The 18,546-nt window shown below is 50.1% G+C and overlaps 1 protein-coding gene across 2 annotated transcripts in view; it reads left to right on the top strand.

Annotated features, from left to right (window-relative positions):
* KDM4B (lysine demethylase 4B) overlaps window positions 1-15,694 on the top strand; it is a 187,789-nt gene extending 172,095 nt beyond the window's left edge. For both annotated transcript variants that reach the window (XM_084825635.1, XM_084825637.1), the window contains exons 17-22: window positions 595-703; window positions 10,137-10,322; window positions 10,430-10,594; window positions 11,817-11,936; window positions 12,685-12,777; window positions 14,425-15,694. In XM_084825635.1, the coding sequence (XP_084681761.1) occupies window positions 595-703; window positions 10,137-10,322; window positions 10,430-10,594; window positions 11,817-11,936; window positions 12,685-12,777; window positions 14,425-14,613 (862 nt within the window). In that variant the 3' untranslated portion in view covers window positions 14,614-15,694. The remainder of the gene's footprint in view (window positions 1-594; window positions 704-10,136; window positions 10,323-10,429; window positions 10,595-11,816; window positions 11,937-12,684; window positions 12,778-14,424) is intronic.
* The last annotated feature ends 2,852 nt before the right edge of the window (window positions 15,695-18,546 follow it).

Genomic DNA, 18,546 nt, shown 5'->3' with positions numbered 1-18,546 from the left:
AAGAAAATCAACAAGAATAATGAATGTATTTATTTCTTTGCACCAGTTTGAAACTTACATATGCAGTGGCACCAAGAAAAGAGAGTGGTGCATAGGCAGACAGTTGAGTCATTTTTAAAATGTGTAATGAGTTATTACATCAAAAGCCTGTGTACATCTTCGGTTTACACACCTGCAAATTGAACTGCATAATCAGTGAGGATTTCTAATAAACCCCCAACAAAACTGCATTGTAACAGCCTTGGAGGTGGCCATCTTCTCTCTTTTTTCCTCTTTGGGCAAACTTGGTGCATCTCTGTCTTCTCTTCAGCATCTAGAACAGGGATGGGCAGAAGGTAGATCTCCAGATGTTTTGGACTTCAGCTCCCAGAAGCGTCTACCAGCATGGCCGATAGGAATGCTAGGAGATGAAGCCCCAGATATCTGGACGTCTATCTTCTGCCCCACCTCTGACTCATGCCAGGTCAGTCTTGAAGCAAGGCTATTTTGTATTGTTACTATTACTGTTATTACTACAGTTATGCATATGCCTTGTAGTTGAGGTCAAAGGGAAGAGAGCAGCTTCTCAGTATTTCCGCCTTGGGTGCTTTGCAGGTGGGTCCACGTCATCTGTGCGATCGCAGTCCCAGAGGCCCGCTTCCTCAATGTCATCGAGCGCCACCCTGTCGACATCACTGCCATTCTGGAGCAGCGGTGGAAACTGGTAAGAGCCCAGCAGGATGGAGGGAAAGGCAAGGAACATGTTTGCGAAGTGACACGGGCATTAATGGGACACGAGCTGTGGCAGGCAGGCCCAGGCTTGGGGGAGAGGAGGGGCTCTGCTCTCAAGAGGGTTTGCCCCCCCCCCTCTTGTGTAAGTGGGGCTCTGGTCCATGCTGTGGACGTAAAAAGCACTCATTATTCAGGCTGGAGTGACGGCGCTGCATTGATACACACGCGATAAATTGCACGGAGTCAGCTCCTTTATGGATAACCTGACATTTCCAGCTCGCCCTCCTCTTCATTACTCACGCTTGTAAGAGCAAATTAAAAATCCTTTTTTTACATGGGACTTGCTTGTACTGCTTAATGGGCCTCCCCGGAGGAATCTGTTAAGGCTTCTGCAGCTGCCAGGAGGCTTTATGGCTAGGCTTGTCCCATCTCTGCACCTGTGCAGCGTTGCTTTGTGGTAACGGGTGGTGGTCTCTCTCGGCAGGTGTCGAGTCTGATGTTCTGTGATTTCCTCCCCTGGTCGGCGTACACCCAGTTTCTAGCCCTTGTTGTCACAAGGAGACTCCGGAACCTACGGTCAGGGCCAGAAATATCGGAGCAAGGATAACTGTTTTGGCAGGTGGCCTCCATACACCACCACATTGAAGTTGAAAGGAAACACGCCCAGATGGGAGCGAAGTCGGGACTTTCAGCTGCAATTCAAGGGGTGTGACAAAGTGGGGCACCAACCATTCAGGAAGGACAGCCAGTGGCACGCACACACACCCATCGTTGGTGGCTCATAAGTAATGGAACGAATGGCTGACAAGCAGCTGCATGGCCAGGTGCAGCCTTTTTCCTGGGCACCCCATGACCAATCAAGCAGATAAAAGGCCCGGAGGTGGTTCTGAGTGTTACATTTGCATTTGGTAGCTATTCACTGGAATACAACAGTTTGGAACATCCTGAAAAAGAAGGAATTAACTGGCAAGCTCAGCAACAGCAAAAGGCCTGGAAGACCACGGAAGACAACTAAAGTGGATGACCGCAGAATTCCGCTCAGGGTGCAGAGGAACCCTTTCACAACATCTAGCCAGGTCAAGGACGCTCTTGCGGAGGTAGGCATGTCATTGTCAACATCTACAGTCAAGAGACGGCTTTATGAATGTAAATACAGAGGCTTCACGACAAGGTGCAAACTACTGGTAACGCTCAAGAACTGAAAGGCCAGATTAGCCTTTGCCAGCAAACACCTAAAAAAAGCCTGCCCAGTTCTGGAATGAGATTCTTTGGACTGATGAAACCAAGATTAACTTGCACCAGAACGATGGGAAGAGAAAAGTATGGAGAAGGAAAGGAACAGCTCATGATCCAAACCATACCACATCGTCTGTCGAACGTGGTGGAGGCAGTGTTATGGCATGGGCATGTATGGCTGCCAATGGAACTGGGTCACTGGTGTTTATTGATGACTTGACTGCTGATAAAAGCAGCAGGACAAATTCTGAAGTGTACAGGGCTACACTTTCTGCTCAGATTCAGCCGAAAGATGCCAAACTGATAGGACACTGCTTCATATCGCAGATGGATACTGACCCAAAGCATACAGCAAAAGCTACCCAAGAGTTTCTGAAGGCAAAGAAGTGGGATGTTCTTCAATGGCCAAGTCAGTCACCTGATCTCAACCCCATAGAGCATACTTTTCACTTACTGAAGGCAAGACTGAAGGCAGAAAGACCCACAAACAAGCAGCAGCTGAAGGCAGCTGCAGTGAAGGCCTGGCAAAGCATGTCGAGGGAGGAAACTCGGCATTTGGTCATGTCCATGGGTTCCAGACTTCAGGCAGTCATTGACTGCAAAGGATTTTCATCCAGGTATTAAAGGTGATCCTTGAATTTGAAATGATGTTGGTTTGTTCCATTACTTATGAGCCACCAACGATGGGTGTGTGTGCGTGCCACTGGCTGTCCTTCCTGAATGGTTAGTGCCCCACTTTTGTCACACCCCTTGAATTACAGCTGGAAGTCCTGACTTCGCTCCCATCTGGGTGTGTTTCCTTTCAACTTCAATGTGGTGGTGTGCAGAGGCCAGCTGCCAAAACAGTTATCCTTGTTCCAATATTTCTGGCCCTGACTGTACATGCACCGGGTGATTTGTTAAGTTTGAGAATCCACAGTTCAGGTGCCACATGAGGCAGTCTCTTTGGAGAAGGAAGAATGGCAAGCAATAGATTCTTTTATTCACAATATATTCACAATATATTACTGTTTTATTCACAGTAGAGGTGATGCTGTGTGGCTGGTGGAATACAGGGAGGCACTGGAGGCAGGGCTGGACGGTGCACTGAGGCTGAGAGGCAGGGATGCAATGGAGGCTGGGTCTTTGTGGAGGTTGCCGGGCTCCAAAGGAAGATGGGCTAAGAGGCAGAGGCAGGCTCAAATCTGTGGAAGTCAACCCCAGCACAGTCTTCCCCAGCCAGAGGCCCTCCAGATGTTTTGGGCTACAACTCCCATCAGCCCCAGCCATCTGGCCAGCTATCAAGGGCGATGGGAGCTGTAGTCCCAAATCATCTGGAGGTCCCCCGATTGGGGGAAGCTGTTTTAGCTACACCCTGGATTGTGTGGGATGAGGAGACCTGAAGGTCTGGGTGGAGTCAGCGGATTGTGACTAGCAGTGGTGCTCTGGGGAAGGCGCCACACAGCTCCTTGGTTGGGCCATGCATGTTGCATGGCGAAGGCCCCGGTGTCAGTCCCTGACGCCTCCAGTTGAAGGGCTCTCTACAGGGTAGGGAAAGGCCTTTGCCTCTTGGAGGGAAGGTAATACTGGGCTGGTTGGATCAGTGCTGTGCTCAAGGCGGCTTCCTCTGTTCGAAGGTACAGTTCTACACTGAGATTCCTTGCTCCTGGGACGTATCATATCTTGGCTGCCTGGCACAGTTGATTTGATTACATCGCTTCTCTGAAGGACTCAATTTTAATGATTGAAATCATGAGGAAGATTCTATTTAACCGTCACTTCTAGTAGAAGTACATTATTGTTTAACGTAACCTTAATACGCATTCAGAGACGTAGGTTTCACTAGAAGGTGGGCACGCAGTGGAGGGTGCATGGAGTAGAAGCTTCCTCAGGAGTCAGGACGGCACGAATACGTTCTGTTCCCTTTGGGTCTCACTTTGTATTCCCCGCCCTCATCCCTTGCGTTTATATCCGGACTCCCTCCTTGTTCAGATCTACTCTATCACCCCATATTCTCTGTTCATTGACCTTCTCCATCTTTGCGCTCGGAGAGAGGCAAGGCCTGAGAGCGAGAGCGAGACAGCTTGTACTTCCACACACCGCCCGCAGCGCAGCATCGGACTGATCAGGGGATCTCCCATCTCCGTGAACTGCTGTGAACATATTCATAGGCTGTAATAAGAAGTTGTATAATTAGTATTCATGATGATATCTTTGACCTAGGCTCTTCTTTTACTAATTGTTTTAGGAAAATTTCAAAATCTGATTTAAATAAAAAAGCATCCTATTTAATTTTTTAAAAAATAAATTGTTGTTTTTCATCACTCCTGCTACCTGGAACGCTCCCTTGAGCCTCCAAGGGGTGGCAAAGTGTCTCTGGCAAAGCTCCTGCATCGCCCTGCTTTGAGCTTCAGTGAATGGGGAGGGGCAGGGGGGCAAGAGAGCTTTGAAGTGCTGTAAAACCATACGGGGGCAGAAGCGCCTGGGCGCTCAGGCTGCCTTTCCGTTTGTTTGGGGGAATCCCAGCCCCAGATTTCTAGGAACTGACAAGAAACCCAGCTGGGAGGCAGAGGTGCGTGTAGATTTGAACATTGCCAGACGGGGAAATGCATGCTGGTGGTGGCGGTTGCTGTTGGTTTTTGAGGGTGGGGGCTCCTGCTGCCCCGGCAAGGTGCAGCAAATCGCAGCTGAAGACATTGCCTGAAATTGAGGGATGGGCCAGAGACGGCTGCTTCTCTGCAGCTCCTCAGAAGGCCCTTCCTCTCTCGTCTTCACAGCCGTAGTCCACAAAGCATCTTCCTCGTGTGTGCCTCTTTTTGTTCTGGTCCTTGTCCGGATTGTGACGTGCCTCCTCGTTCCATTAAAACAGCCACAAGCTGTGTAAAAACAGCCACCCCACCAGCTCCTTTGCCATGAAATCTGGAGTTGGGTGGAGTAGACCAGGCTTGGATGAGTCTCTTGGTGGGAGGGAGGAGCGTCCAAGGCGTCATGCGCCAGACGGACACACACACCCCCCGCTGCAGCGAGCTAGTTTAAAAACAAGGAAGCAAACCCCGAGCCCCCTGTTGCATGCTGCTCCCCTTTGGACTGCCTTTCGTTGCACAGCAACAGGTGGTCTCTTAGGGCCCCTGCAGCCGCTGCCTCTGCGCTTCAAGAAAGAGGTGTTCTCTCTGCCTGGCTTGGAAACGGGGATGGCTTTGCTTTGAAGAAAGGGGAGATGATGGGGTGGAAGGCTGGGGGGCTTTGGGGAACGAGGAATCTCTGCGAGGAGGGCAGGTAGAGTGGTTTTCTTAGCAGTTTGGCCCGTTGGACAGAGCATTGGTGGCAAAGGGGTCTCTGTCTTCTCTGCCTGGCTGCACTGGAAGCACCGTTCCGGAGCATGAGGCGAAGCCTCTCAGCTCCTGTCGGCCCCACAACAAGGAAGTGAGGCTGCCTCTTCTGTGCAATGACTGCAGGTTGGGCCTCTTGCCGAAGGAAGGCTGAGAAATTTGCCTCAGGCTACTCAAGATGTTGCCAGAGTTGGTACTGCTTGTCCACATCGCTGTTTTTTTTTGGGGGGGGGGGTGGATTTGCAGACCCCTCCTAGGGTAGGATTTCAGTTGGATGCTGTGGGATAAATGCACCTCCGACGGAGTGAAGGCAGGCTTGTCCCCGTTTGGGGAGCAGGGAGAGTTTCCTTCTTGGGAGGGGGGTCGCCAGAGTGGGGTGGGGGCAGCCAGTGGTGTGCCCGCTTGGCAGCCTGGCGTCAAGGCCGGGCTCTCCTTTCCCGCTCGCTCTGCTTTGGTGCGCCACTCCGTTTATAAAGCAACACCGTTTGTGTGGCTCCTGATTAATGGGGCTTCGCTGGGCCCGTGCCTGTAAATTATTTATGGCGTGGGGATTCAAAATAATTAGCTGTCATCCCCTCCGTGGAGTACATGAATTGTGGCATTCATCGTGGGGTAGACAGCCCATTTCTTACGCTTAGCGACGAGGAGGAGGAGATGATTTTTCAGCGTGCCTTTATTTCTGGGATATGAATGTGCGTGCTGCCCTCCTTTGCTCCCTTCTTCTCATACCTTTTAAAGATTTCTGCTACTTCCTTCCCTGATAATGTTTTATCCCAAGGGACTGATGACTACAGGATTGTTATCCTTGTTTGACTGGCAGGATGCATTTGTGTCTGAGCAAGTGTGTGTCCTCCTCCTCTCCTCTCCTCTGCCCACCCCACTCCTTTACTACATTATTACCTTAATTTGCTAGAGCCCTTGGTTTCGGATTGCCGGGGTCAGTGGATTGGAGGAGGAAAGGGGAGGCAGAATGTGGGTGAGCTTTGTCGAGGGGGGTTGTTCCGCAGAACTGTGTTCCAGGGAACCCAGGACGTTCACCAGAAGCTTACCTCTCTGAGAAAATAAGCAGGCAGGCGCACCGCTGAAAGTCGGTGGAATGTTCACACAACACAGTAACTCAGTGGTTGGTTGTGGGCTGCTGTTGTGTTGCCTGAACCCAGGACATTTTCCGCAGTGTTGGCTTGATAACGACCCTGAACAACCCAACGACAAACCGTGGGTTCTCAAGGTGGCTTGTCGAAGAAGAATAAGCTCGCCCTGCGGAAAATGTCCTGGCTTCAGACAATGCGCTAACTCACTGTTCAACAAACAACCCACAGTTCAGCAACAACCCACAGTCAACCACTGAGGGTGGGTTAGCATGTTGCACAAACCCGGTCTCTGTCCGGACTCCGTGGATCCAGAGGCAAACGGTGTGCTCCAATCTGTCAAGTTTCAGGAGCAGACAGATGAGGATTAAATGGCCAGAGGCCCATGGAATGGTCCAAGGCAGGCTAGGGGTCAGATTCCGGAGCAGGCACATGAGGGTAGGGTGGGATGAGGAAGAGGAGTTTGTTTTAACCCCTTCTGTCCCTGACAAGTTGCTCGGACTGAGAAACCAAGCCTGGAGCAACAGGTACATAGGGCCAGCGGACCTCTGTTTGCTCCTCAGGTCACCTGGTCTGACAAAGCCTTTTCGGGGGTGGCACCCCGTTTGTGGAATGCTCTCCCCAGAGAAGCTGGGCAGACAGGCCCGCTGGGCACCTCAGCTGATGGTGGCATCCTAGCACATGTCTCCCGATCCCCTGCAGTGCACATGGGTTCCAAGGCAGACACGTGGAGAGGCAGGAGGAGTGAGAGCCGCTGCTGTAGATGGCCTCTTGGTCCTTCCCAGTGCTGGCCTGTTTCATCTTCTTGCAGACCAGGCTTAGCAGCCATTCCAGTAGTCGTTGTCGACACTGCCACGTGGCAGTGGGCCGTTCCGCTGACAGTGGCATTCCAGAAAAGTGGGGGAGAGCTGGGCCATTGGACTATGGACTTCACACTGCCTGGCCTTTGAACGCGTGAGCTGACCCTCGCTGCGGCTCAAAACCTAGTTGTTTTTATAACAGATCACTTTTTACTGCTCCGCAAGCCCTGCTCAAACTCCAAGATGATCTCCAGAAGTAAGATGTTCAACACGGAGCAGTGTGCTGTGTTTTAAAATGAGGATGGAGCACTCTTTAGACCAGGGGAGGCACCCTCCGGCCTGCGGGCCATTTGCGGCTGGCAGAGGCTTGGGCTCCTCCACAGGGAGCGTCCCCCCCTCCCCAGCTCCACCCCACCGGCCTGGAGGCTACCGGAGGCTTTGTGAGGAGGCAGGGAGAGGAACCCTCTTGTTATCTCCATTCACAGAGGGAAGTGAACTAGGGGGTTTGGGGAACAGCAGTTTCACTGCTCCAAGTCCTCAGCAGGCGGGAGAAGCCAGTTCCCAGCAAAGGCATCAGGAAGATTCTCCGAGAACCAAATGGCATTGCGGGTGTGGGCTGGCCCTTTGCCATTAAGGGGCAGGACTATACCGCTGACACCATGTGGCCGTGGAGGGCTGGGCGAGTTTTTATCTGGCCCCCTACCCCATTTGGTTCACCTGCCCCTGACTGAGACAACGTAAGGATGTTGGGTGGTTTTGTCTGACACTGGGAAAGGCGTTGTGGTTCCAAGATAACCAGTTTAATCATGTATTGTGGTCAGTTATTTTGATGTTGATACTGGGTGAGACTTTGAGACTTTTCGAGGAGCAATGAGTAGATGGAGTCATCTGACACAATGACTGACATTAGACAGAGAATGCTTTTTAGCAGTTGCTGTATTTTCTGTGTTGATTACTGTATTGGTCTGGTCAGTATTTTTGACGCATTTTTTCATTTGTGTACATTTCGATACTTCTGTTTAGAATCAAAATGCCAAGCTAAGGTGCCATCATCAAGTGTGCAGGCAGGGCAGCTAGTCAATACCAGCAAGATCTCATTACTGAATTGTCAGTACCAAAATCCCCCCTGACTAGGGCCACCATTGATCCACAATGTGCCCAATAGCAGCACCTCAGGGGACCGTTTAGCGTCTCCATCTCGGCTCAGAGGCACGTCTACCCTGCCACAGAGATGATTCCCCACACCAAGGCCACGGGGCTGACGTGCTTCTCGCTGCATTGGAAGGCAGACCACTTCATGGGACTCTTAGGTGGAAGTGTGCTTAGGGGGTGGCCCAGTAGAGCCGTATGGTTTTATTTGCTGGATTTGGAAAGCTTTGTGCCACTGTCCAGGGAGAGCATGGTTAGAAATTCATAACACACCGGGTTTGGGATCAGGGCAGCAGAGTGTAGGGACGATAACAGAAGGTCATTCAATGGGGTTACCTTACCATGCAATGGTTGCTTTTGTTTAGATGATCACAAACCTGGTGGCTCGTGCCGCTCTAGACAGTTGGCCAGTGAAGGGAGTCAAGCAAAGTTGTCGGAAGCGTGCTCTACCTTTGCCTGCCTCCTCATGTTGTTATGGAGTATGTATGTAACGGGCATAGTTGATAAGAATTCATTGTATTCCATAGGGGTGCTCCTCCTAATAAACTGTGTATGCTAACTGTAAATGATATGTAATAGACGTGATTAGTTCTCCCTGTGTTGTGAGATAACTGTGAGTACCGGAAAGTGTTCTTGGAAATGGAGGAAGGAAGGTTGCCCCAAGTGGGTTGGTTAATTCTTGGAAACAGAAAGCTGCTTCGTTTAGGAGGAATACCTCCATCAAGGTGTTGCTGGTGTCAGTGTGGCAAGTCGGCCTCCATTGGGAGACGGCTCTATTCCAGTTCTGTGATGGAAATAGTGCCGTGGTATGGCCGGGCCCAACGCGTAGGAAGAGGTCATCAGAATGGGGGTTCTAAGAAGCAAGGGTTTGATCTGACTGCCCAGAGAGATCCTGGGAGAACGAGAAGCCCACCAAACCATTCCCTAGGCTTTGCATGCCGTGCTTGCCAGAGAGGTAGCTGCAAGATCTTGATGATGACGGCTTTGTTGGTTGAGAGGAACAGAACTTCAGTTTTACTAAGGAATGTGTTAGCTGCGATTTCTGTTACGCTTCTGATCACCCTAATCGCATTGTGTGTGTTGCTTGTTCTACCATTGGAAAGCTTTGTTATTCTCTAGCACTGCTTGAGCAACAAATACATATTTCGCAGCACCACTTCATGCTACTTAGCTTGAAAGGTGTTTCAGGGACTGCAACCCGTATCAATTAATTCTTGAAGCCCCGAACACTCAGCTGGGATTTTCACATCTGTTGCTGGGTGGGGTCTGTCCATATGGCTGCTGTTGTCTCTCTTGGTCAGGTGAGTCACAGACACACTTGTTCAAAGCTGAGAAACAAGGTACTCGGATGGAGCAGGAATGGTGACTTGCGCCTTTGTACTCTGCGCTGGCGCCCCTGCTGCAGAACGGATCCAAAACGCCTGCCTACGCACCCCTTGGCAAGGTGCAGATGTATTGGAAATGACCTTGGGGAACTGAGGCAGCAGCCAAAAGCAGAGATGGCTTGGAGCATGGTGGCAAGAACTCCTTGTAGAGTCAGGCCGAGGGGCGTCTCGTCCAGCACATCCTCTCCAGCAGCGGCCAGCCAGGTACCCCTGGAAATGCAGCCAGCAGCGCATGAGTGATGCCTCCCTTGGGGTCGGAACACGGAGACTCGGTTTCACCAACGGAGTCGAACCGTCCGTGGCCATTGGCATGCTCTGGGTCCTCCACTGTGCTGCTCAGTGTCGTCCAGCGTTTGGCGAAGCTTCAGCGGGGAGGTTTGGGGTTAAAATGGTCTCGATTCCTGCAGCAGTGTTTAGCCCGGTGCTGTGCAGTGACGTGGGCCTGTGTTTCCTCCCCAGAAATGCGTGTACTGCCGGAAGCAGATGAAGAAGGTGTCGGGCGCCTGCATTCAGTGCTCCTACGAGCACTGCTCCACCTCTTTCCACGTCACCTGTGCCCACGCGGCTGGAGTGCCCATCGAGCCAGACGATTGGCCCTATGCCGTGTCCATCACCTGTTTCAAACACAAAGCTGCCAGCCATGTCGTAGGTCTCCTCTGTGTTCATCCCGCCTCGTTCTCCCCCCCCCACGTTGGTTTTCCGTAGCCTTTTCTTTTTCTAAAGCCACCCGTCTTTTCTTCTGCCTTCCGTAGATCCCATTTTCCAGGGAGGTATCGCTGGGCCAGACGGTAATTACAAAGAACCGCAACGGCCTCTACTATCGGTGTAAAGTGATTGGCGTGACAACGCAGACCTTCTACGAAGTCAATTTCGACGACGGCTCTTACTGCGACAACGTTTATCCAGAGAACGTCATCGTAAGTAGCACGGGGGCTGCTCTTCTTCTCTGGATTTCTTTGCCATTGTGGAGGGCCGTGTTCATTTTATTCCTACACATGTGACGATCCTGTTACTGCTTCCAGAGGGGCAGCCGTGCTAGTCTTGTGGGGCCATAAAGTCTGACAAATTTACTATGGCCACAGCTGCCAAGGTGTGGACCGTAGTTCCCCATGCTGGCTGGGGATGCTGGGAGTCCAGCACATCTAGGGACACCAGGCTGGGGAAGGCTGCTCTAGTCCACCAAAAGCTCACACCATGATAGATGTGTTAGTCTTTCAGGTGCCACAAGGCTCTTCATTTTTTTGTCCCCCCCCACCCCCCGTTACTAGCATTGCTAAAATCTGCGTCCAAGGCCCTCCTCCGAGGGAGGCTCAGAGGGCGGCAGCAAGGGAGAGAGCCTTTTCGGTGGTGGCTCCCCACGTATGGCATAATCTCCCTGCGAGGCCTGCCTGGCGCCAACATTGTCATCTTTTTGGTGCCAGGTTAAAACTGCCCTCTTCTCTCAGGCATTTGGCAGCATATAATGAGTCTCTGATTGTCTCCGGCTGATTGTTTTGAATTGTTTTAGATAGATGTTGTTGCTTTGTGTGTTTGTTTTATGTCACGTGCATGGTTTTTATATTTTATATAATGTATTTTAATGGTTCTTAATTTTTGTGAACCACCCAGAGAACTTCAGCTATGGGGTGGTATAGAAATATAATAAATGTAATGAAGAAATCTTATTTCTTGCAGGAGGAAATGCACAGGCATGCTTTAAAAGAACCATGAGGACTGGAATCTTAGCTCAGTCTTAGGAAAAGTATATAGCTTAGTGGTAGAGTACATTTTATTTTGCACATTTTATGCAAGTGAACATGTAGAATTTTAAACGAAAGGCTGGCCTGCCGTTCAGCGTTACTCTGTCCAGAATGTACCAGGCACAGGGGTGGGCAGGAGAGCAGCAGGGGAGGCACAGAGAGCAGGCAACAGATCGATGATGTGGTGCGTGGGCGCACTCTACGCATGCCCACAGCAATATTCGACAGGTGCAGTTTCAAAGCGCGTGCCCAAACACAAACGCACAGCCTCCCAATTGTGAACCAAGCCGGACATTTTGTATCTGAATGGGATATGTGAAGGTAGCAAGAAGGCATTGGTTGTTTTAACCTGCTTCCCTCCCACAGTCTTTCTGACCCTCTTCCCTACCATGTCTCTCAGAGCAGGGAGTGCCTCAAGATGGGGCCACCCGCAGAGGGTGAGCTGGTCCAGCTACACCTGACAGATGGCATCGCGTACCAAGCCAAGTTCATTGCTGCGTACATCAGCCAGATCTTTCAGGTAAGGAAGAGCCCAGCCCACCCACTGGCTCTCCCGCCAAACCAGAGGTGGCCAGGTTTTTGAAAGGAAAGCTGGGCTGATGCCTCTCTGTGGAGAGAGGTTCCCCAACGCCTAAGTGGTGAAGCTGGAGAGAACAGTGTGTTAGTGAGCAAACTCTGTTTTTTGCTGGAGTATCAGTTGGTGGATTGGGAAGGGGGAAGCGACACGGAGAAGGACTTGTTTGTAGTCCCTAAACTGGTGCCATTGTGATGTGTGGCCTCATCTTTCTGTTCCTCACCCCCCCCCCCCCAGCTTAAGGAGTGTAGCACAAAAAGCCAATGACTGGATGGAAGGACTGTTTACTTGGGGCTAGCAAGGAGGGACATCAGGCTGGTTCTATGGAGGTTGCAGATCATAAACTGAAGGCAACGTTTCTTGATGTGATATGATAGCATTTTTCAAGTGCCTACAGGGCTGTCACACAGAGGAGGGCCGCAGGCTATTCTCTATCATCCAAGTCTGCAGGACGCAAAATAAGTTACAGGAAGGAAGATTTCAGTGGAACACCAGGAAAACCTTCCTGAGGGGCCGAGCAGTCAGACAATGGAACCCGCTGCCTTGGGAGATATTCAAGCAGAGACTGGACAGCCACCTGTCAGGGATGCTTTAAACGGGATTCCGGCACTGAGCAGGGCGTTGGACTCGATGGCTTAAATGGCCCCTTCCAACACTGTGATTCTATGATAGCTGCTCCCTTTCTCTTCTACAGGTAGAGTTTGAAGATGGATCTCAGCTGATGGTCAAGCGAGGCGAGATCTATACCCTGGAGGAGGAGCTTCCCAAGAGAGTGAAATCACGCCTGGTAGGTATCCGAGGGGCTACTCTTGCACAGGCGCAGCTTGGGGTCCCATTCCCAGCACTGTTTGGGTGCCACGTAAAAAGACAATGTCCCGTTTTCTAAGTTGCCCATGGCTTCAAAGCAAATCCCCCCCCCCCCCCGCCTTGCCAGATCTTGGGTTATTAAAAATCAGTCTAAAAGCGGTGGTCATCTGGAATGTTCACGAACATTCTAGCTGCAGAGGATGCTGTTGTCAAGAATGTTGGCAAACAGGATCGCTTCTGTGAAGGAAATGAGAGCACACTTTGTCCAGGATGAAAAACCTCACATGGGGCTTTGGAACTGTAGTCCACAAAGCCCATGGGTGACAGTGACCCCACGGAAGGGGTAGGGGGGAATGCCTGTTGATTTGGACAAGCTGCTCCGGATGCCATTTTGTTTTAGGTTTTTCAGTTCATGTTTTCCTCATTTTCGACACACATGGAGGGGTGTCCGGGGAGTGAAAATGGCCCCTGGATCCCTAAATTGGCCCGCCCTGCCATACAGGAAGCTTGGAACATAGGAGGCTGCTATGGGGAAGCTGCTTTCTGTTGAGTCACCCCGTTTGCCCATCCTGCTCAGCACTGCCTTCTCTGAGCTCTCCAGCCAGGTCTTTCCCAGCCCTAGTTGGAAATGCCAGGGATTGAACGGAGACCTATTGCATGCAGAACGGGCTCTGCCTCTGAGCTAATGGACTTTCCCTGTAGCTACGTAAATAAGTCAGGCTCAAAGCCTGGTTGCTTCTTGCTGGGATGCTGTCAGCACCTCTGGAGTCAGTGCTGATCCGGTGGGCATGCAGAGGGAATGTAGTGGCCCTTTTCAAGTGTGGTTGAAGAAGGCAGGGGAAGAGGTTTCCAGCCTGTCTGCAGAACACAGAACAAGGGCAAGAGGAAGGGAGATCTGGCTAGTCATCAGGAAGAACAGTTGTAGGAGTGCTTCAGCGATGGAAGTTGTAGTCCATGAAGGCTGAGGAGCTGCCCTTATTGCAGATTAAAGGGGGGAAAAGATTGGGCAGCACCAAAAATGGGGTAGGCCTGCTGGATACAACTTAGAGAGAGGACAAAATGGAGGAACCAAGCAGTACAGTTCCCTGATGGAGAAGAGGAGCTGTTGGATGCCAGCGCCCTGGTGGATCAGATCATTTAGGGTTATGTTCTGAGCCCAAGAGCGGCCCCAAATGGGCCATCCCATGAACCAATTGGTGGGAGATTCGGGACAGATAAAAAGGAGTTCTTCACACAGCGCAAGATGCGGTGATGGCCACCAACTTGGACAGCTTCAAGAAGGGACTAGCCAAATTCATGGAGGATCATGGTATCAGTGGCTACTAGTCCTGATGGCTGTATGCTACCTCCAGTATCAGAGGCAATAATCCTATGCACACCAGTCGCTGGGGAACATGGGCAGGAGGGTGCTGTTGTGCTTGTGTCCTGCCTGTGGGTTTTCCCACCGGCAGCTGGTCAGCCACTGTGTGAACAGAGTGCTGGACAAGATGGACCCTTGGCCTGACCAGCAGGGCTGTTCTGATGTCCTTAAAGGGTTCTATCCAAAGAGCTGGTGTGCAGGTTCTCCCTGCCCACGTGCTGTCTGCTTTTCTCCCTCATGCCTGTCCTTTTCCTGTCGCCCTTGTAGTCCCTCAGCACCGGGGCTCCTCAGGAAGAGGCGTTCTCCGGAGACGACTCGAAAGCCGCCAAGCGCCCCCGGGTGGGCATCGCCAAAAGCCCTGAAGACAGTGGCCCCAGTCCCGACTACTTCGCCATCATGGAGACCCTCCTGCAGCCTCCGTTGCAGCCTGGCGGGCAGAGCAGCACTATGTTCTAAACCAGGATGAACAATGAATAATTTAAACAAAGAAAAAAAACAACTCCTTTAAACATCCTTTTTCACATCCCTGCGGAAAGTAATTTAAGTAGAAAACTGTGGAGCGAGAGACCTAGCCTTTGTGCAATAACTTTGCAAATGAACTCCTTTCTTCTGTTCTTGGTTTGGACTCCGGAGAAACTTGTTTTGCTCTGGCTACCTCTGTTCTTCCTGCCGTTGGATTTTTGAGTGGACAAAACATTGGGGCTGGGGGCGCAACCCTTCTCCATAAAAACTTTGGAAGAATATGTGCAGATGGACCTGTGCATGACTGAACTTTCCATCTTTCGTTAGTTTGTTTTCATTGGTAAAAGCTTGGAGAAGTGTTCAAATCTTACAAGAATGACTCCAGTTTTTAAAATCTCAGCCATTTTTCTCTCTCCCTCCAATATTTCTTTCCTTTCTCATTTTTGAAAAAGGTGCTATTTCCCTGACTACTGAAGCAGCCTTTTTTGGAATTAGCAATTTGTGTATGTATATATTATATATACATATATATATTAAAATTGCCTTTGACATTTTCTAAAAAAAAGAAAGAAAAAATGTGTTTTTTTAACAAGCAGAAACAACAAAATGAAAAAGTGAAGGGTTTCCACATTTCCCCCACCCTCAGAAAATGGCTTTAAAATGAATGAAATGCCCTTTCTGATGCTATAAAGCAGGGACAGAGCAGCCTGTGACCCTTCAGATATTTTTGGACTCCCAACTCCCATCTGCCCCCATCCAGCATGGTCTAGTGGTCAGAAATATCTGGAGTTGTAACCCAGCAAGATTTGGAGGACACCAGGTTACTCCCTCCTCCTACCTTGCTCTAATTTTTAAAAACACACACATGAAGACGAGAGAGTTAATGGCCATGTTGAGAAGAGGGAGAGCAGGTTTGTTTGTTTTTTTGAAATACCTCTTTTGGGGAAAGGATATTGTGAGAATGTTTGTTGAACCAAGAAAGTTTCTCTTCAGCTGAAATGTTTTGTAATAAATGATACCATCACAACAGTTTACTGGATGGGATTCAGTGTTAACCGTTTCATAAAGGGGGAAGCAGGGGAAAATCTATCCCGGTGCTTGTCTTTTTCATCTCCATGCTCAGGAATTGCGTTTTGGTATTTGGAGGGGTTGCACATCCCTCTCTCCCCCCCCCACCCCTGGCCACCAAGGTGCCAAAACCATGAGGTAAGCACGGATTTCAGTGAAGAGACTTCAGTCCATTGGCCCTTACTTGGCTGGCAGGTGACGGAGAGAGGTGGAACCAAATGAATTATTCTGGGGGAGGGGGTTCGTTGTGAGCTGCGGAACAGCCATTTATTTGTTGGTGTGACGCGGCAGACTGCCCTGCCCAACATCTTTCTGCTTAATTCTTGCCAGGTGGTAACTGCACTTAGATTCCTGCATTGAGCAGTGGGTTGGACTCGATGGTCTTATAGGCCCCTTCCAACCCTGCTCTTCTACGATTTCATGATTCTATGCACAGACTGACAATTTGTGAGGGCCGGGGGGAGTGAGCGGCTAAACTGTACTCTGCCTCTTCATCCTCCCCTATCTTCTGGCTTCCCCCACCTGCACAGGAATCTCTTCATCCACCTTTTATAGTTAAGCATTCTGTGGCCTGCCGAGAAGCCGTTGCTTGGTTGTGGGTCAGGGAGAAGCAAGGGGGACGTGCCTGCCATTTCTGTGGATGAAAACAATTTTGCGACAGCCTTTCCTGATCCTTGCAGGACCCTCTGCTGAAGCAAAGTCTGTTGCAAGAGCGAAGTAGACATGCTGTCTCTGTGTGGTTTTTTATTGGGGGGGGCAGAGATACGTGGCCAGTCCTGCTTTGCGTTTCATGACTTCAATTTATCATTTCCCATTTAGAGCTCAATATGGGCAGGTGCTCTCCGTATGCTCTGTGCACCTCGATTTTATAATGTACATGTAACGTTGGCCAGGTGCTTGTTCACACAGGCAGACGTGAAATCCAGCGTGTAAATAACAGGTCTTCCTCCTCACCCACTCGCTCCGTGTGCCTGCGGATTTACCTCTCTGCATTGCTGGACTAGCTGGAAAGCACATCTTGCAAGTATTGAAATGGAAAACTCCTCCCGCAGCCTGTCCCCCGTGCACAGGAACAAACCTTCATCCAGGATGCATTCCGTAATGGGCAACATCCTGCCCCTCTCGGCGAATCATAAGGGAGACGTGTGGGTCTTCCAACAAGGCTGTCTGCAGGATTAGTGGAGAGGGAAAGGGTGAACGTGGGTGCACTCGGGGCACCTTTTAGGCCAGAAAGATTTGGAGGGAATTCTTGGACCATTTAGAGGAGCCAGTGGAAGGGCCCAGCCCACGGATAAGCAACACGGTGTCCTCCAGATATTTCGAAGACTACAACTCCCACCAGCCCTAGCCACCTTAAGGATTATGGGAGCTGGAATCCCAACAGCATCCAGAGGGCACCAGATCGCCTACCCCTGGCTTTAGAACCTGCAGCAGGCCTCTCCAACTAGGCACCACTGCCCATGCTGGCTGGAATGATGAGAGATGAAGTCCAACACATCTGGAGGACGCCAGGTTGGAGAAGCTTGCCCCACCTCTTCAAAATGCCTGAAACTGCCTATTTCTTTCCAGCGGAGGAGCAGAGGTGGAAAGACGTTGCGAAATCACATAAGGCCCTCGCGTTCCTTTTTTTTTCACCTGCTGTGCATGCACTCCCCCTCCCCCCCGCCTTGCACACACCTTCTTCCATTCTCTGCTACGGTTTTTGGCAAAGGGAGGGGAGGCGAATTTGGGTTGTTGTCTGGCTCTTTAGGCCACCACCATTTGTGGGTGGGCCACCAGTTGCCACGCTCTGTACAGTAGGTGCTATCTTGAGCGGCTGGTGCATAGCCAATTTATAGCACATAAATTATTACTATTATTATTATTATTATTATTATTATTATTATATTACAACTCCAGTTATGCAGATGGGGTGCATAGCGTGATATGTTTTAAATGAGAAGCGGCATATAAATACCACAAGTAAATATAGTATCCTAATGAACCAGGTACCAAGTTCCGTCCAGCGTCGGCACTGCATCCCAAAACACACATATATCCATCCCAACCACTGTTAGGGATTGAAGGGTTAATGTTTCTTGTTGAAGGGATTTTTTTAAAAGTGTTTTATCACTTCAGGCATATGCATATGTGTGACTTTCTGCCACACTATCTTTTGTAAATGCCTTCAGGGTTTTCTTACAAGTTTTCTTGCCCCCCCCCCCCCGTCCCAGGCAAACCTACCTTGCCCCCCCACCCCAAATTTTACAAATGAGCTCTTGCCAAGCTGAGAGCTTCTAAAGATTCTTGTCATCTTGCCAAGAAGTACTGGAACATGGGTAGATCCTGTGTCTCTTACCAGCTCCCCCTACCCCCCAAAGGACCTTTTTTTCAGATCCACCCGCATGCAGTTGTCTCCCCACCCCCATCCCGGAAGAGGAAATGGCACAAAAGGTAACTTAATTTGTGTACAGCACAATTTTTATGTTCTTTTTTTCCTTCTTTTAAAAAAATCTCATTTTGGCAACTGGGTCACAGCAGTTTTTAAAAAGTGTTTGAAAAAGGATTTTGAGCTTCAAATCATTTTCTCTTAGTTGCCTTTGTGTGTGTGTGTGTGTGTGTGTGTGTGTGTGTGTGTGTGTCAAGGGTGGGTGAATAGGTGCAGGATAGGTCTGGGCAGGGGTTTCCACTGCATGGATAAATGCTGACTGAAGTATCACCATTGCTGTAATTCTTTTGTATATTTATATTGTAAAGTGAGAGAAAAAAATGTGTTCTCTCACCCACTCTCAATTATTCAGATGAAGTTTGTTTTGTTTATGCCGTGAACCTGGCTTTTGTAGAACCTGACTCCTTTTGTTATTGTTCATTTGTAGTTCT

This window comes from Heloderma suspectum, chromosome Z, assembly GCF_057233095.1.
Source record: "Heloderma suspectum isolate Gila_16-S chromosome Z, 16-S_ref, whole genome shotgun sequence".
In the NCBI taxonomy this organism is placed as follows: Eukaryota; Metazoa; Chordata; class Lepidosauria; order Squamata; family Helodermatidae; genus Heloderma; species Heloderma suspectum.
Note: the sequence above shows the minus strand (reverse complement) of the source record. Positions and strands in the feature narration are given on the sequence as shown.